This window comes from Schistocerca americana, chromosome 8 (genome assembly GCF_021461395.2).
Source record: "Schistocerca americana isolate TAMUIC-IGC-003095 chromosome 8, iqSchAmer2.1, whole genome shotgun sequence".
Classification (NCBI taxonomy): domain Eukaryota; kingdom Metazoa; phylum Arthropoda; class Insecta; order Orthoptera; family Acrididae; genus Schistocerca; species Schistocerca americana.
Window position 1 is genome coordinate 196509945 of NC_060126.1, and position 20707 is coordinate 196530651.

Consider the following 20707-nt stretch of genomic DNA (forward strand, 5'->3'; position numbering starts at 1 on the left):
ACAGTTTATGAAATTTGAATATTTCCATCTTTGTTTTAAGATCTACTGCCCTCTCTGTTTGCTTCATAAACTAGCCACTAAGTGCTCTGCTAACCACTGTCAATGCCACAATCTCCTCGCCAACATTTCCTGTGCCCACTGTCATTCCACTACTTTTCCAGTACCTGTCTTATTGAAACTCACAACTTCCTTGCTAATAACCACAACAATTTCCACACACATTACAGGTATGGCTCTGACATAGACACTGAATGGCACAATCCTGTGCCTCACCCGTTTCAGATTCACTGATGTTTATATCCTATACGTACCCTCATTCCATTAGGACGTTAGTGCCTCCCCCTATTCAGTTCATGTGATGTTACTTACATCAGCAAGCTACCTGATTGGATATTTACCTAAGCCTCACTAATGACCTCACGAGTACGTCTGTTCACATCAAACTTGCCAATCATCATAAATACCTGCGCTTCAACAGCTACTGCCTATTCCAGGTGAGAAAGTACTTCCCATGCAATCTTTCCACTTACGGATGCTCTACTTGCAGAAAAAAGGAGCCCCTTTTCCAGTATGCCTTCCCAATGTCTCCACAAGCTGCAACTATCCTCCCATTCTTTTCCAAAAGGTATGAATAATTTCTTGTGGAAAACATAAAGACTTAAAATCAATGGCAAGTATTGTAAAGACATTATTTAAAAAACTTTCTTAAAAGAAGATGAAGGAAAAGTTGCTAACATTGAACAATATCAGTCGTAAACGTCACAAAACAGCATGTGAGCATTGTGGCCTGAGGCTCAGAATGAAACTGGTCATGGATAATGGTGGAATGCTGCTGATGGGACTGCAGTAGTTAACCAGTAACGACTGCGTCACCTCAATAGCTGTTTACGCTATTGGTGTGCAAATTATCTTGAAAAATCTCCAAGTAACACAATACTTCCTATAATAACCAGTGGTGCCTTTTGAAGCATTCCCAGAGTTCACAGTACTAGGGAACTTGTAGCATCAACGAGACCACAGCTTAGAAACCTGAGCAGTGACCATGGTCACGTGTAGCTTTACAGAAAACTGTTGACATACTGAGTATTGTCTTCCACTCTGACATCTGGTACCAATTGAATCTTACATCTTGTAGTAGAGGCACATTGTAATGATGCAGGAGACATGTTGTATGTGACTGCGTCTTTTAAGCGAGTGAGATGTAGCAGTATTTGTGGCATGGGAGGAGTGGCAATCCACACTTAGGCTTTCTGTAACTGATTAACATAAATTGTTTCTTTGAAAAGAACATAGCAATTTTCTTCTCCATTCTTATCCTTTCAGGGTGCCATATTTGTGGCCATCACCAGCATCGCAGAAACTTCATGGTCAAACCAACTGTGCAGTGCTTGTAAAGTGTACAGATGGGTGTGGTCATAAGTGTAATGTAGAAATTCTTACTACTCCACTTGAGTCACTGCTTATAATTTTAGCCAATAGACATTACCACCAGGTATCTCATTGCCACATAATAGCTGGGTAAGCTGAAGGAGGTCCAGAAGTTAACCACTAATGGAATTTATAATGAAATCCAGCTAAGGTGTTAGCAACTGGTAGAGTGACAAGGACTCATCTCATAATGGTCAACAGGTGTACCAAAATTTCCCAAATATCCAGGAAAGGATAAAACTATAACATGTCTCACATAATCGAGGCATGGTTCATCTACTGACTTGCCACAGCCCTTATCCTCAACACATATCTGGAACACAATGCTGAAGGAAGTAGCATGTGAATTCAGTATTTTTGGTTTCCCATAGCATATTTTATTGCAGTGTCAATTGCACAAGCCACACAGACCAAAGACAGAACAAGGTTACTGATTAAATTTTATAGCTAAAGACTCAGAATTGTGGAAAATTGTGAATAGCCTGCCAGATTAAGTCTCCTGTCAGTTGTACAGTGAAAACTTCTGTAAGCATAAGGGAAATACAGGGTGTTTGTAAATGAATATTGGGGTTTTAACACTTTATAATATTTATTACATTAAACTCACTGTTATAAATGATATGTCAAATGAAAGAGCAACTCAAACAGTTGTGTTTGGCACCAGTGCACATGCACAGCGCACAATGTTTCCGGCGCAATCCGTAATTGGTGGAAATTCACTGTACCCAAGCACTGGATAGGCCGCAAGGGGCCCAATGACAGGGCTTGCTTTGCATGGCCTCCACGTTCACCCAACCTAATGCCATATGATTTTTTCCTTTTAGGCTTCATCAAGGATCGTGTGTACATGCCTCTGCTACCAGCAGACCTCCCTGAATTAAGAAACTGGATTGAAGCAGCTGTTGCTACAATCACTGAAGACACACTTGTCAACATTTGAGAAGAATTCGGCTATAGACTTGATGTGTGCCACGTGACAAACGGTGCTCACACTGAACATTTATAAGATTCTTGGTAAAACTGTTTGAGTTGTTCTTTCATTTTACATATCATTTATAACACAATATAAGTGTCTGAAAGCAAAACTCTGAGTGATACAAGTAATGGTTGAATTAATGAAGTGCTCTACTTGCAGCAGCAATGCATGGCCTAATAATTGAAGTAGTGTCACCTTAACTTGCATCATCCACATCATCATGACGACTCCTAGGATCACTGAGGTTTCAGCTACTAGAGGCAGCATAAGAGTTAGACTCGAATGTTCATATAAATTTTAAGCAATGGATTGCAACGTAGTAATTTAAAAGTGCTGTTGCAGTTTCATTTGCTTAGAAAATTCAAGTAGAATAGAGCATGTGATATGCAGAATATATTATATTATAAAAACCATGCAAGAATTCTACCAACGTGATGGAATATACTGGTGGCAGTAGGCATGGTTTGTACAAGCAATAGGTGCAGTCATTGCTAGTAGTACAGGAAGTAAACCTGAAGAGTCTTCCAAGACACTCATCAACCAGTGGGCTGATGATGGGTATCTATAGGTTGGCTTTCTATTCATAGTGTGTTCATTTTGTGCTAAATGTGCTTATAAACTGAGTGACACAATGAAATAACTTTTATGATGGAAAGTTTCCAAACACACTGTGTAGAAAGTTGTTGTCTCCAGTCAAAAATTTGTTGATAAAGGTCCCCATGCCAGTTTATCCTGTGTGAGCCTCTTTATCTCTGCATAACTGCTGCAACCCACATTGATTTGAACTTGTTTACTATAGTCAGGTCTTGGTCTCCCTCTACAATTTTAACTCCCTCCCTTCTCCCCCCCCCCCCCCTATCTCTCTCCTCCCCCCTCCCCTCCCCCCTTACCCCTCCTATTATTTGATGCCTCAATGCCTCAGAATCACCAATCCCTTCTTTTAGTTGAGTTGTGCCATAACACTCTTATGTCCCTAATTCAGTTCAGTACCTCTTCATTAGTTATTTGATCTATGAATCAAATCTTCAGCATTCGTCTGTGTGGAAAATAAGTCAATAAACTGAATAAATACAGCAATAAATAAATAATCCTTGTCCTAACAGAACTTGTGTTCTATCTCTAATGGTCATGTCACCGACGAGACATTACATCCAAATCTTGTTCCTCCCTTGAAACTTGATTTACTTATTCATCTAAAGGTCATCTCTAAATGTTATGGTTTTTATCATCATAATACAATGAAAATAAATAGCTCAAGATATACATACACACAGGATATGTAAGTACACTTTTATGAGCACTGGACAGGTGGTCGGCCATGGCCATGATGAAGAAACCATCCTGCCTTATAACTCTGAATTCGAATGTCACACAGACTCAAATTGCCTAATTGGTAGGAAAGTGCTTTCAGAAAGGTGTGAGGTATTTTCAGATGACTCAGTTGGTAAGACCATTGTTTCGAAAGTCGACTATATTCTACTTAATAAGAAAAGTACACAATTTTGGTTGTTTTTCTGCTCTCAGTATCTGTTCGTCTGATAATGGCTAGTCTACATTGCTGTGTTCTGTTATCAGAATTACATTATTTGTAAACAAAGTTAAATTAAGTCTGCTTTTCAGTGATGTTACTGAAATGAAGGTGCAACAATACTAACAGTGTAATTGGGTTCATTTTACAGTGCTGTGAATATATGGAAGCAGACAGTTTCTTTGAATTAAGAGATCAAAAAGTGCAACTGACATTTTAAATTTATTTATTATAATGCTTTTTACAAAACAGATGAAACTCTTTGTTTGGTTATTTCGCATTTTTCTTAACAAAGGCAAAATTGGAAGCTTGTCACATATGGTTACCCAATGTTTGAGAACTGTACCAATAAGAAACCCTTATTTCAATTTAAAACAAGTATGCAGATAATTTAAGAACGTTACTGTTACAGTTTCCCATGGAACTGGGATATTTTCAAATGTTTTTCTCTTTGTGTTCAGGGTATCTGATTAGGTTACAGTTGACATATCTGATTAGGTTTCAATTGACTAAAGTCTTTCATTTCAGACTAGTATCACTAACACAAATTTTGCTATTCTTACCTGTGCCCCAACACTGAAGCCCAAGTTAGAGCCTTCCCAAAGGCATAAGGATTGATAAGGGAACCAGTGACTTTTATCTCATTTGTGAAAATATTAAATGGTGACAGGCTGCAAAAATTAATCACAGTCAGAAATTATTTTGGATTTTATTAATTTACATTCAACATGATTACAATCAGTAAATCTAGCATTTGTGCATCTTCAGCAATTGTAGTGGTATATATCAAAATAATCAGTAACCAGTTGCATAAAAGGAATTTAACTTCTTAACCAGTTTCAAGCAGTTACTCCCCATCTTCAGAAAGTTATAACTGTCGCATGTGCTCATGTGATTCATAGCTGTCGTCATGTGGTGCATAGTGCCTGCACTATGAACCACATGACCACAGCAATATGCTGCATGCATTTTATTGTTGTCACTAGCAAATAATGTGCTAGTTATAACCTTCTGAAGAAGGGCATTAAGGGAGTGTAACTGGTTAAGAAATTAAATTTCTTTTATGCAACTGGTTGCTGATTCTTTCAATATAATCAGTAAATCATTATATAGTGATGTAAACCAAAGCACATCCTCAACTGAGCTGCTGTTAAGAATCCAGACAAACACAAATACAGGATCACAGAAGAATTAAAATTTTTTGCAGAAGCATACCTTGTTTGGTTAAATTACCTGTTAAAATCATTCTGATTTCTTTAAACTATGACTGCTACAAATCAAAAGTTCGCAATATGGCACTCACAAATATTCACATCTGTGTGAAATAAATGAGTGAAAAGATGCTGCTATGGCAGCTGAAGTTCCTAGAACACTAAGGAGCCTGACATGCAGTTGCCTCAGTCCACCAACATTTTGAGTCAACTGTTTGGCAAAAACAAATAATGAGGCTTGAAACTGAAGAGAATGGAAGCATTTGTGATGTTCACCAAGCATTTGCCATGCTCTGGTAACATGAAAGACACTGACACCTCAGTGACCATTGCCTCTCAGAGAGCTTAGGACATGAGCCCATTTCCTCGAAGATAAGACAGTACCACTAAGTGATTCATATGGAAGGATATCCATGTAACAACCTCTAAGATTTATCAAACAACCTGAAACCAAACTTATTAGGTTTGGAGAGGTCTAGGCGACAGTCGAAAAGCTCTTGAATAAAATAGTATGGCAATAAATGTGATGCAGAAATAAATAAGAAGAGATCTGTAACAGATTCAGCTATCACAGGAAATATAGATTACACCTGGTCAATAGTGCTGGAATCATGATCAGTGGACTCCAGACCCCCCCTCCCCCTCCCCCCTCCCCCCCCCCTCCCCCTGAGTGTTTTAGATAGGATGCCAAAAATAAAAAAAAATAATTTTTCAAAAATATGTTCATTTTGTAGCACACATCTTTCTGAAGAGTTTTATGTATCAAGCATATATGTTCGAGAAAATATGACACATATTATATGATACATGTGCCAAAGTGCAGCACCACACCCCTTCACACAGCATTCTTCTACCGTACCTCAACGTATTTCGCTCTGTGGAATTCAAACATGTATGTTTTGTAATGGAAACCATCAAACCAAATTGAGAATAGTGGAAATTCAAACGTCCTGTGGTGTCTCTCTTGCTCCCAGTAGATCGGTTTGACATCTTACCCCTCTTTAAAAAACTAACAATACTAGGTGGGATTATTTGTGGCCGAGAGAATAAGAACTCTCCAGAAAATTTGCTCTCTATTGCCTACTAGCTAATAACTTTCTCTTTTATGTGATTTAAAATTAAATATAGGAAACATAAAACCAGTAAAGACAAGAAACAAGCAAGATAGCACACTTTTCTTCAATCCTTAGGCCCTAGCATTTTATTTCCTTTACGCAAAAGAATCTAGTACCTCATCAAAGTTCATCAAACGTTTTGATGCATGAAAAATCAAAATGTCATTGTCTAGTACTGAAAAAGCTGTTAATACGAATAGTACCCAAGACTGGTGTGGTTTCTCACAATTACATCTATTTTGTCATTGTTTGCTAGATAAAACGAAATGGCCTTTCTAATATTGCAGCAACTGTAACACATGCCAAATAAGCGAGACTGTTTTGGCCCAAATGGTCATTTTTATCTACCTCATTTACATAAATTACACAACAGAATATAACTCATGAAGTACCAATATCAAATGCCTAATAGACCTATTGTGAGCAAAAAGTTTTGTTAGGAAATAGATTCACATTCCATTCATATGCTCCAGTTTCTCAGGCATGAGATTGAAAACTAGCAGTAGTACGAAATTTTTATTTAAATTTGGAATTGATATATTCTTCCATATAATATGTGTGATGCCTCATTTCTTCTCGTTCCTCATTTCAACAAACAATTCTGTAACTATAACAGTCATTGTCAAAACTTATTCTCCGGTTAACTTCGGTAACCCTGCCAAAATCACCAGTTCAGTTATCCTGCATTTATTCTTTGGTTAGGCATTATTACGTGCATGTTCGTACAACGCGTTTTCCACGCTATTAAGCACAACTGGCTTTTTCTAGTGTAGCGATCTGCCAAAAATTTTGTATAATCCCATCCCCTTTTGCCTGCAGGAAAGTTTTTTTATTTCTTGATGTGACCGCCACCTGGCAGAGATATTACGTACACTATGCATGCATTCAAAAATCAACTGATGATTTGTTCAGAAATCAATTTAGAATGTGTTCAGAAATGTCCAAAAACCAGGAGGGATGCATTTCAAAATCATATGATTTTGGCAACCTCCTAAAAATGCCACCCACAGCAGATACCTCGATATGCTCCCCACCCCCATCCCCCACCCCTCCTATAGATCTGGGCCTGGTGCTCAAAAAGAGATAAGAGGAAGCTGATGTGTTTAGATACACTGCACAGAAAAGAGGGATTTTATTTTTCCGATGAGTTTATTTCTCTGACAGTTTTAATGTGCTTAGTAGCCACATTAATTCCTTGCTACTGTTGCTGTGGTGCGACATCAGAGAATACTATTACATATAGCTGTGGTGCACACGGTGTCATGTAGTGGTTACCATCTCTGGTTGGTGTGCTACAGGTCACCAGTTCAAACCCAACCATCTGCGACTATTTGTTATGTAATATTTATCCGTTCTCGTAGGTTTTTGAAACATTTTATGTTTGCATAATGTGGAATATTCAAAGTATGTTTAAATACCAGCATTCTGGAAGTAAGTTCCATTTTGGCAGTACATTGGTGCTCATAATAAACATGTGTATTTCTTTAAGAATTTCCGCATAAATTCTAGAACCATTCGGCCTTCTACCGTCTTGAACACATGATATTTTAAATATAAGTGGGACAGAGCTTATTTACTGCGCATCACATGTCTGTGTGTGTGTAGGTTTGAAGTTTTATCATGAGGCAACTGTACACGCGATGGTTGAACGGCACCGACAAGTGTTCGCCAGTCGCGCCATGGAAGTCGTAGTGAAAGAACAAGGAATGTTTATTTATTCAGTGCTGTTCTGTAAGTTTGATGATCGTAGTGACAAAAGAACAATGGAGTTGGAAAGAGACTTTTAATTAATGCTCGTTTTGGGCTTGGAAAGGACAAGACGTGTATTCAGATTGATATTGAAAAAGGACACGGTTATTAAGCCAACCTTATCTTATATATAAATGTACTTTGTTTCTACGCTTTGGAGACGTGAAGAGACTTACTTGACAGTATTTGTTTATGTGGAGACTGAGATTTGTAAAAGTTTGATGTTCAAATATATGTCGTTAAGTGAAAAAAGAATCTGCGTACGTCTGCTTATTTTGTAAGTAGAAAGAGTCTTGAGAAATTCCTGGTCCTAGCAAATATACTTTGGAGAAGAAGAGAAAAGTATGATGTAGCAGCAAGCTAACCAACAAGGAAAGTTGGTTGACAATCTCAAGCAAGTCGTATCATTAAAGAAGTGGGAGTTTATACACATACTTCACCACTTTGTCATCCAAAGCGTTAGACATGCTCTCAGTGATTAGTGCTGTATTTCTTTGATGACACTGCTTTTAGATTCAGACTTGTTTCTGATTATGACATGATGTAGTTAAGTGGATATGCTGGGTGCTTCAGTTGGGAAACATAAAAGGTGTTTATATGTAAACTGAAGGGGGATCTCTGCAATCATCTACAGTGGGACATTAAGAGGGATCAGGGACTGCGGATAGCTATAATAAATTCCAGGCTGAACTGAAGAAAACATTTGGTGACAATTAGTAGCAAGTCCACTTAGCAGAGGAGCAATTGAAGATAAAGGCCCAGCATCATGGGGAAATGAAAAAGTCTACGTACATAATGTTTTAGCCCTATGCCACATTTTGAACCTAAATACGGCAGAAGCTGAAAAAATCTTACACTTGATTAATGGAGCCACAGAAGATGTGTACTGGTCTCTTCTGCTAAAGGATGTTACATCAACAGACAAACTGATTAAGCAAAGCTAGTGCATCAAGAAAATGCAGCATAAAAGAGTCAAATGAAAGAAATACGAGTGACCCTCGAATGGTGTGTCTGAGCACGCAAGGGATAATAGCCATGACTGTCGACCCCATGCATCAGGAGGTAAACAAGAATGTAGAAGAAGTGGTTTGTAAATCCGTGTCACCAGCATCAATAGAATACGCTGTGATGAATGGTCTCGAACAATTCAAACTTACGCTGCAGTCTTAGATGACAACACACCATCCGACCAACTCACATTGAACCAACTCACATACAACCAACTCCTCCTCAGAGTATAAAGCACCGCAAAAGAACAGACATTTGGATGTCAGAAGACAACATGCCGGTGTGTTTCTACTTTAGATGCCCTAGATGTGTTGTCTGCTAGTACAGAGAAAGAAGGTGAGTTTTCAATTACTGCTATGTCACCAGACGTTATTCATCACTACAGTTCTGTTTGTGCCAGTCACCTGGCAGAGGATTATAGTCAACCTGCGGGATGAAGCACATGTGGTTCCCTGGATGACATCACTCCTTGACACAAAGTAGCCATTGCATGTTGCAGTACAGAGCACCAACTGCTTGCCTAGCTGCTGAAGTGGGTAAAGGTAAGAGAGGCAGCCATCTATGGAGGTGAGGCCCATGTGTAGGTTTTTAAATGTCCTACACATATAAATAAATATTTGTAATGATTCTTATTTGTGCCATCCTCATGCAATTGAGATGCACTGCATGAAAGTGGCAAAGTGGAGTGAAGACAGAAACGCACACACGCAGTAGCTAGCTTTAAGGTTGACTACTTCGTGCATGTGCACAGAATAGCTTAGGCCAGTGGATTGCCATCAGATGATGATCATAGCTTAGCAATGAAGCACCAGACAATCTACACTTAGAGAAAACTTTATGATATGAGTTGACTACTAAGCAAATAAAATATCTACACTACAGAACTAAACTAAGATCAAGAAGTTACGAAGAACTAAGCTTAGGAATAAATATATGGGTGGAGGTAAGCATTATCTACAGAAAACTAGCTACACTCTATGATACATTGTACAAGCTATTTACATTTATAGAAGTTGCTATTTACATGCTGTACGAAAGTGGATATATAAAACACCACCTATGACAACACTTTTCTTTCCAGGTGCAAAACAATAAGTCAAAACGACAACCACATTACAGACATGCGCTCTTACAACTCATAAAAAATTTGATAAAGAATGAACTGTGTACTGACAGAAATTGAAAATATGAATCTTGAAGGTGTGATGCATTACTAGCCAGTGGGCAACTATGCACTTAGTTTTAAGTGTCCTTCTAATGAATGATGCGGAGTCACATCCTGGGTAAAATAGGTAACACAATAGTTAGGTGTTTGGCACCAAAGCATAATGGTTGCACTGAAAATAAATAATTATATGTATAAAAATATGTTTGAAAGTGATGGTGTGAATGTCTGTATGAAAAAGCTGTAGTATGCCAGATGTATGAATAGGTTGAACTTAGGTCTTGTGCTACCAAATCAAAAGGGTTCAGACCAAGCTGTACAAGTCCATGTGACTGAGAAGGGTGCCAAGCAACAGTTAGTACAGATCATTTGCACATGAACACAAGCTGTCTCAACATTGTTTTACACATGTTCATTGGCACAATTCTCCTAGAGACATGTTCATGCACAACTGAATATACAAGAGTGATATCATGTAGCAAAAGAAAGTATAAATCACCAACACTGAAGTATACTGTTTACAGTTGATGATGACACTTGCATAACACAATATTGTACTGTTGGAATGTATCAGTTGATAGTAAACATGAAGTAAGTGGATTAACACGAGCAGATAGCCATGAAATGATGTACTCAATAATTCTTGTGATGAATGAGGAATTGCACTGGTAGAGTAAAAATGAATGCTTGTTCCTGTCCGTAACACTTCCTATAGACCAATAGACAGATCCTAGTAAACATGTCAGAGATGTGGCGAAATGTAGTTTTGTAGGCTTATCACAATTTCATGTTATGAGTCTGTCTTTCCTCAGCATCTGTAATGATGGATACTTGTGTCAGGTGCGATGTATGAACACAAAGCTCATGCACATCCAGTAATAATGCTGGATGCAAATACTTTGTCAGTGCTGGAAAATGAGATTGAAAAAAGGACAATCTGTGTAACATTAAAGCAAGATGAGACTATGATTGCAGATTGTTTACAAATGAAATTTCAAAAGGGTAATGCCTGAGAGCAAAATGTGATAAAAAACTCAAAAAAGTTACATGACATAAAATCAGAAGAAATGTGTGTAATATTAACTGTCTTGTATGTATAATTTCTGTACACTATTTATGTAAATTTTTGTACAATATTTATGTGAAGAAACGCAAATGCCATATGAAAATGCATATGTACAGAGTAAAAAATACACAAACCCGGTGTGTCAGTATGTTTTTAAATGCAAGTACTTAGGTTATCATAACAATGATGAAATGTATACGCTATGATGCAATGTAAAGCTGAATATGTTATCCAAGACTGCATATGTGAACTAATAACTGCAAATGTGTTACGAACATTTTGTAAAGGTTTGAAATCCATAATCCCATGTGTTCCCATAAAAAATGTGTGCCAAAGCTGGGCAGTAATGAACGTTTATATCCTCAGTGGACTCAGGTATTGACAAGATATTCTTCCACAGAGAGGGTATGGAAATGAATAAAGGCATTGGAGACTTACCTGAAACCCATTCAAGAGTCTTCAGGATGTTGACAGCGTGAGCCTGGTTCAACCACTGAAACATGTGGATTACGACAAGAACAAATGCCTGGGCTGTAAATGATGAACCTCCTCACCACAGCATCAATTGTTCCACCTCAGCACACCACGTTGCAGCAATGAGACGAACACTTTTATTGACATTGGGTAAATAAATGAAATTGTAGCACACTCATGGACAACTCAGCTTAATTACAGCATTAACAAACTCAAGTTCGCACACAGCATACATTAGGTGAGGCACACACACTGGACACTGCCACAATAGCAGCAGTTAGATTCCAATAATCAAACTACAGACTCTGAATTCAAATGTGCCTGTTGATGCAACCCTTAAAACCTTTTTTAAATAGTTGTAGTAATAATTTCTAAAGTGTGCATTGAACATCAGATGTATATGTTATGTAATGACAAGTTCCAGGAGTAAATGAGATAAAGTTGGCCATGAATAAAAGTCTCGTTACCCTGACAGGCCAAGAGTTTAAAGTACAAAAAAGGTGACCATTAATGTATATTGACTTCCAGTGAGATTGATCATGCCAGTATACACTGGAGGGAGGAGGTGAGTGAGTGAGTTGTGTAGGTTCTTTAAATGGCCTACACATATAAATATTTTATTTGCAATGATTCTTGTTCACCCCATCCCTGTGTAGCAAAGATATCATAGGGAGGTATGATTACATCTGAGTAAGCTGACAGAAAATTGAAAGCTGCAGTCTCCTCCACACTACACATTGGGGAATGTGCAGAATGAAGACAATAATGTGGTGTAGTGTATTGGCCTGGCATTGATGTTACCATCGAACACAATGTCTGGAACTGCCATGCCTGTATCCACAACCAGTCAGCCAAAACAGTGTTTCATCCCTTGGTCACGCCATAACCAATTCTGGCCAAGAGTGCAAACTGATATCGCCATGCCATTCTAAGGAGCAATGTGGTTACTAGTTGTCAATGCCCTCTCTATCTTTCCATATATTGCACAAATGGCTAAAACTACTACAGCAGCTACTATCCGTACCCTGCCCACGATATTCACAATAAATTGGGTCCCTTCCATCCTGATTTCTAACAACGGTTTTCAGTTCACTGCCTCAGAGTTTCAGAATTTTTCTTGGCGCAATGGCACTGAGCACCTGATCTCTACCCTGTTCCATCCTGTCTCAGAAGCTGAATGGATGATTGGAAAATTCAAGACACAGATGCAAAAACTGTTGGTGACAGCCAGCTCTGGGGAAACACTCACAGTTTCTTCACCACCTACTGGTCCACCTCTGTGAATGGATGTAGCCCAGCCAAAATTTTACTTTGGCACAGATCGTACACCCTGATTGACCTGCTGCACCTGACTCAGCAGGCCCATCACTTACACACACAGCCATATCTGGGCTCATACTTTCAGCCAGAACCTCCATTGGGCCCAGTGTGTTGTCATCAGTAACAGGTGGAGGCAAATGCTTGAGATTGAGGCTGGCCAGGAGCAGCTGTTCTGGCACTGGAATCAGATCCATCCACAATGTAATGTACCACCCCACCCCATTTCTCTTCCACTGCTGACTGGGTGTGCCATCCACCACCTCTCCAGGGAAAAGCCAGTCCAACAGCGTGCCTTTTACCACAACAACATCTGACCTCATGTTAGGCATCAATAGTAAGTTGATAATGACCACTGATGGGAGTCAATGGAGGTCAAAATGCTCCCATACTGCTTCTGGCTCCCACCCCTGCCACTGGTGAGCCCTTCGATTCACCATAGATGGATGATGATCATTACTGGCCTTTGGTGCCCACAGTGACCAACCTGTTGGTCCCTTCTCTGCCACAGCAGTGCCCACTTGCCTACAGGCTAGTCCAAGGTGAACTCTAGACTCTTGTGATCAGCAGAAGTCTTTGGAGGAAATTCCTGCAGCTCTCTCCCATCTTACTTGGCGAAGTTACCACATGATAAACCACTCTCAGCTGCACATGCTGATTAAAGGGGGAGAGGTTTAGTATCCAGTGGTGATTCTGATTCCCCATCTAGCCCAAGTATTTATAGGGACAGCATGTTAGAGATACTTGGGCTCCAGGTGACAGCTGTGGCTTGTGCATGCATGGGGTGGCCACTGCCCAAAGTATGTGAGGTGGCATCACCCTGTGACGAGCGTTCACCGCTGAATACCACAGCCTGTCTATTACTAGCCAGTCTCTCACTAGTCATTAAAGCCTTTCATTATGGGCCACTGAATAGCAGAGTTTTCATCTTGCCTGACTTGTGTTTGTGATTTGGATTGCACTTTGGGTTGTTGTATATGCTTGAAATGACATAGATAGGCTTTGAACTTTACCTCCAGAACCACTTGTTTCATTTCACCAATCTCTACATCATCACCAGTGTGAATTGTCACAAACTTTGTCCTACCTACACAATGAAGGGTAGAAGAGAATCACTTAGCAGAACACAGGAGTGTTGAAATCTCAGTTATCATCATGTTAAATGGCATTGCTGTTGGACAAAGAGAAGATTCAGCACCACTGAAAACCTGAGAGGCCTCCAAGGAGGAGGAACCGACCAAAGGAGAATTTCAAATAAGAGAAACTGTCATCCAGTGGGGTGGAAATAGTTGCTGGTCATAGCACATAATCTACTGTCAACTATCCTGAAGTATTTTCATGATACTCCAATATCTGGTCAGCTAGTGTTTGTGAAGACTCTAAACAGAATCAATTGCAGGTAGTACTGGCCATATCTCAACTGATCTGTTAGAGACTATGTGAGCCATTGTAAGGGATGCCAATAGCAAAGCACATGCTGCTGCAGTTATCTCTGTGGCATGTGCTATCAATCTCACCTGCATAAGCACCATTCCATCGAATTGGAATCAGCATCTTGGGGAGGTTCACTACCTGCCCTTATGCTGTCACCAAAGCTGAGCCAACTTCCAAAGCTCCAGAAATTGCAAAGTTTCTTGTAGAAGACATCATTTTGAAGCATGAGCACCCTGTGTAATGATCGCTGATTGTGGAAAAGTTCTCCAGTCAAGACTAGTATCAGAGGTAAGTCAACATTGTGACATTCCCCACAGGATGACAATTATCTTCAAGCCACAGGTGAATGGCTTCATAGCACACTTTAATAAGACATTGGCAGATATGGTTTTGGCGTATGATGGTGTTGAACAAAGAGACTGAGATACAATACTGCCTGTTGTGACGTTTGAATACAACAAAGCAAAGCAAAACACTACAAGCTTTACACCATTCTTTCTACTCCTTGGTCATAGGACCAAAATGACAATGAATACACTGTTCTGATTTCAAGCAGATGATACTCAGGATGACTACATGAAACATCTTATCACCACGACTGAAGAAGTAAGGCAGCTGGCTGGTATATGGACTCTGGACACTCATGAGAAAGAGAAAGTGCTCTATAATGCCAAACACCAGTCAGCAAGATACAGCCAGTAAGATTTAATAAGATTTTTATGGCTGTGCAGAAAGTGGGAATATCAGAGAAGTTACTAAAATACTTCTGTGGGTCATATTGTTTCCTTCATCTCTTCTTGAACATCATATATGAAGTTGAGGATTATGACCCTTCATCAAGATAACAGAAGCGCAGAGACATTATCCACAGCCTCCTTATGAAGCCCTACTATCATCCAGAGGTACAGATTGATGATGGGATGTTCAAGGAAACTGAAGACTCACTCGACGATCATGAAGCTTTGACTGGAGGGGCTACTCTGGTGTCCATCATAGTGAAGAGGATGTAACAACATGACCAGAATGCAAGGACCTGACAGTGCCACTATATGGAGGACCAATGAAAAGATCAGTACCCAAGGTGCTTCAGTTGGCTCCAGTGATAATATGGAAGCAGCAGGTCACTGGTTCTCCAGGAGAGGGAATGTTGTGAGCTGTGGTGCAAGCAGTGTGGGGTAGTGATTAGCATTACTAACTGATGTACTGCGGGTCAGCAGTTCTGATCTAACTACGATTGACTATTTGTTATTTAGTATTTATCAGGTATGGAAGGTTCTTGAAATACGTAATGTTTGTGTGCTCTGGAGTATTTGATGTATTTAGAAATCCAACATTGTGGAATGTTTGTATAAATAGCTGCATGATTCCTACAGGACATCAGTTCTGTTCTGGCTTTACAATGGTGTTTGTTATGACCATGCTTTCATGGATAAGTGTTGTATTTCATTGCTGACCATACTTTTGGATTTAGAGTTTATTTTGGTTATGATGTGACACTGTTAAATATGAGTGCAGAGAACTGGTTGTCATTCTAAGTCGTCGATGGAATACAGTTCATGTTGTCAAGCAGCACCCTGCACAGAGATGGGTCATTATGTATGAGAATCAGATATGACGTAATGGGCCAGGATTTTGTCTTCAGCCATCCAAGACAACACATCGCCAGGGCACTGCTGTCACTGAGACCACCAATACTGCCCAAGCTTCCCAGAATATAGCAAACACTGCTACATATATAACAGTCTTCAGTTATCCTACATGTAGTCTGCCCATCGTGACATAATTAATTAACTCAGACCAAATTTTCCAGAGATTATTTAACACACAAATGCCATCAATATGCGTAGTTCTTTATTCACTGCTTCTAAATACCATGTTTTTAATCCTTTATTATAAATTTGATCATCAGAAGTAGTACTCCTGTAGTATAGTTCATGTGTCAAAGTGGCATTTTCCAGTGACATAACATCTATCAGTCGAATGCAGGGTAAAACATTTATCCTATATACATACACATATGCATGTTTGACGATGAGAGTATAAGTACAGCTAATATGAGGGGGCAATATATGTCTCTGTGGGAAAGTCGGTAATTTAATCAATAATTCCCTCTGCATAATTATCCATTTCCATCCAACACTTCTACCTCAACCACTTACACTAAAGAAGATAATTCTCAAAAATTTCGCAATAAGTTGATGGAAAACTATTAGCCCTGTTGTTATTATGAAAAGACAATAATACCACCATGTTGATTATAATTAAAAATAATTATTAATACCAGAAAGAAGTTGATGTTGTGACAGTACTAACAGGCAATTGATATCTGGTTTTCATGCTTTCAAGCAGCAGCCACAAAAGCTGAAAAGCGAAAAATCATGTGATTCCAATTAGTCTTCCCCAACCCAATATTAAACAAGATTCAATATAAAAAACTGAAATTTTTAAAAGAAGGTAGAAAGGAACTAGGATCAGCACAGTAGAGAGCCAAACACACATTCACGGCCAGAAAATTTCAGTTGGTCTGATGAAATGTATGCGAAAAATCAGAAGATGAATAAATTAGTGACAAGAGATGGAGTCATTCCAGAAATTAAAGATGAAGTGCACATCTGTATAAAGAAAAATAGTCTAAAATGAAACTTTTTGGTTAAAGTATATGAACAAAATGCCAATGAATCAAAATATTATGACCACCTAGTTGATAGCAAGTTGGTACACTTTTGGAGCACAACACAGCAGTGATTATGCATGGCATGGATTCAACAAGTCCTTGGCAGATTTATGAAGATGTATTGTACTAAGTGTATATGTGCAAGTCCCATAAATTATGGGCCAGTGAGTTTGGTTATGAAGCTAACACCTGATAACATCCAATATGTGTTCCATGAGGCTTCTATCAGGAGAATTTGGTAGTCAGATATTAATATGAGTTTACTATCATGGTCCTCAAATGTCTTTGGCATGATTCTGGCTGTTAGGTCGATGGTTATCCTCCTGGAAGTTACCATCACTGGCAAGGTAGACATCAAGAGTGAAGGGATGCAGGTGCTCTGCAATAATGATCATAGATGCTCATTACAGAAGCAATTGAACAGCCAATCTGCTCAGTCATTTCCAAAATGATCGTTCCCAAGCACAGGGCCACGATAATCTGTCCTTTTTCAAAGTCACTTATGACACCAGTTTTCCCCAACTGCGATCAGTATTGTCACTAGATGGATTCCCCATTCATCTCTGTTCCATTTATATACTATCCTTATGGTGTCACATGAACACATTGCCATCAAGTGGCATTAAATCTTGCATTGGACAGTGGTCATAAATGTATTGGGTCATAATTGTATGTTCATCCTGAAAACAAAGATCCAATGACAATAATCACTTACATGATTCCAAACAAGGCACCCAGTTAGAACATATGAATACATACCAGCTTCAAGCCATGGTAAAAAAATACTATGTCTTACGTGTAAAATGTACCATTTTTAACAATAAGCATTGTTATTATATTGCTCCATAATGTTATAAATTAAATATCGGTAGTGTTTACCATAGTCTGTCCTTCACAGAGTTTGATCTGAAAATGAGAAGGTGTCCTCCAAAACCTAATGCATGGGCTGCTTCTTGCTGGATCATGGCATCTCCTGTACAGTCAATTGCCAAATCAAAAGTCTTGTTACAGAGTTCATTATGATCTATCATCTCATACCCAAGGCCTGTAGGAAATAATGTAGACAGTTAATAAAAGAATATTTGGATGTACTCCAATGTATGCTTAAGTAAAACTTGAAAACTATCATACAAATAACGTGGCTAATATCATCAGACACAGTAGTTATAATGGCTTATAATTAGAGGCATCTTTTATATTTCATGTCTCTGTTTTTGTTGACTATCTGTACACAGAGTGAGAAGAGAAAGTAATTTTAAGTTCTGTAACATTTTTTTCATCCAGTTCAGAGTTTTAAGATGGAGGCCTCTACGACTGATGTGCCTAAGAAACTGGCTTATCTGAAGAGTCTACATTAGACAGTTGTTATGCAATAAGGTTTTAATTTTTTCTAGGTTTTCAAAGCTATGACCACTATTGGCTTCTGTATTGACTGTGGGCTTAACATAAAACATCATTATTTCTCCTATTAAAGAGCATACTTCTCTTCTAAAATGTGTAGTTAATAAACCTCGCATCATCAGTCAGAAATATTTTCAAGTGGAGAACTGTTCTACATAAATATGAACTTTAACATTACAAAGAGTATAAACACAGGATATTTAAATGTAGGAAGAAGTTTACCAAGGACACACTGTAGATGAGAGTTTTATTCTTTCTTGACAGCTTTTAGACAACACTATGAATCCAGACTTCCTTTCCTTTCCAATGTGTCAGGGACAATTTCACTGGAAACTGAGAGAAAAGTGGCTGACATCAGGGATAAAAGTATCTTATGCTATGGAGAGAGATTTTTTTCCATTTGGGGAACTAGCCCAATTAGCCTAAATAAGGGCTTAGAATGAACTATGTGTAGTATTGCAAACTTCTTCAGTGTAACATCAAGAAGGCAAAAATCACACACTATTCACAATAAATTAAAAATTTCAAGAACAAGACATGGACAACTTATAACATTACTGGGCATGAAACAAACTCCCTGATTGCAGTGGCAACAAGGCAAATGATGTAAAATGCAAATCACTGGCCACTAAATTCAATTACTTCTTCCTAACAGTAGCTGAAAATACAGGGACAAAAACTAATCCATTGAAAACAGATCCTTTAGATTTACTTAGACAAGCATTGCATGCTCCACCACTGGACATCAGTTACACCAAATTATCTACTAAAGCAATAACAGATCACTAGATCACTGAAAAGCAGGAACTTTTCTGGCTGTGATGGTATTTTATCTCAAGTACTGAAATTTTGTACTGTCTTTGTAGTGCCCTCTGTAACTTAGTAGCCAGTAGGAATATGAACGAACAATATTATGAAAAGGACCAATTGCTATTCATTGATAAGATGACGCATTGTGTTGCAGACAGGCATGATGAAAAGACTGTTGTTACATACTAGCTTTGAGCCAAACCTTTCTTCAAAAAAAAGTAATGCAAATGCATTCATACAAGTAAGCACACCTCACACACATGAGACTGCTACCTCCAGCCACTTCTGTCAGAATAATTTATGATAAACAGTGCAATTCTGAACCACAATCTAGAAATAAAACTAATCTCTGTATAGACTATGCGTTCCTATGTTGGGTCCAAAATGGAACTTTATGTTCAGGAGCAAAAACCTATAACAAGTTATCAGAAGAAATCCAGAAGGAAACTGTTCATTACACATTTAACCTTTATATTCAACAGGTCTCAACTTTGCCAGTATATATATAGCTGATAGTCTGTACAGCTACTTAAATGGTGTGCTTCAAGTGTGAGATAAAAACGGAGTAAGATGGTGAATAGCGGATTATCTTCTCAAAATAGCTCCTTTTTGCTAGTGTAACAAACATTAAAACAAAGTCAAAGCTGTCGCAACCACACAGTTGATTTGAACATCAGAATATTTTACTAGGGATAGGTCAACTGGAGCTGGTATGACCTTGCCTTCCTCCGACATTTGAAATGACGTACCCAACCACTTACAGAGGACAGACAGCTCAATTTGATTCTGAGCCATGATACAGCACAGCATTTTTCACATCAGCAAGCATTGCCAGATGTGACAGAGCCAATAAGTGACTGATAAAAATCCTAGGACTGACCAGATATCAAACCCGAGAACCCCTTCTATAAGAAGGGGAAAAACTCACAACTGACTTGGAGTGATATGTCACAAGAGCAAATACTAGCAATTACTTGCAGGTAAAGAAAGTATCAGATGACTTCTGTTTCAATAAAGGAAAGTTCTAAATCAAAAGCAATTTTTCTGTACAAAAGAACAAACCCTGTAATATGGTACAGGATATGCATGTGGTCAACAACTAAACATACAACAAGAACAAACACATTGCATTCTGGCGAGGTTGAATCAGCCATTGTGATCCTCCTCAACCATCAACACCACCACCACCACCAACAACAACAACAACAACAACAAAAATAACGACGGCAACAACAGCAGCAACTGTAGTGCAGAAGGATGCACAGCTGACTGCATGGCTAAATCACCATTGTTAAGGTTTGATGAGAACTGTTTGTTAAATGAAGATTATGGGAACTGTTTGTTAAATGAA

At 38.7% G+C, this 20707-nt stretch overlaps 1 protein-coding gene across 1 annotated transcript in view; it reads right to left on the bottom strand.

Moving 5' to 3' along the window:
* Positions 1 to 20707, bottom strand: part of LOC124545666 (D-altritol 5-dehydrogenase-like) — a 122089-nt gene that overhangs the window by 315 nt on the left and 101067 nt on the right. Inside the window, exons 5-6 of the mRNA XM_047124613.1 lie at positions 18025 to 18190; positions 4496 to 4603 (exon numbers count right to left, since the gene is read on the bottom strand). Coding sequence (XP_046980569.1) covers positions 4496 to 4603; positions 18025 to 18190 — 274 coding nt within the window. The remainder of the gene's footprint in view (positions 1 to 4495; positions 4604 to 18024; positions 18191 to 20707) is intronic.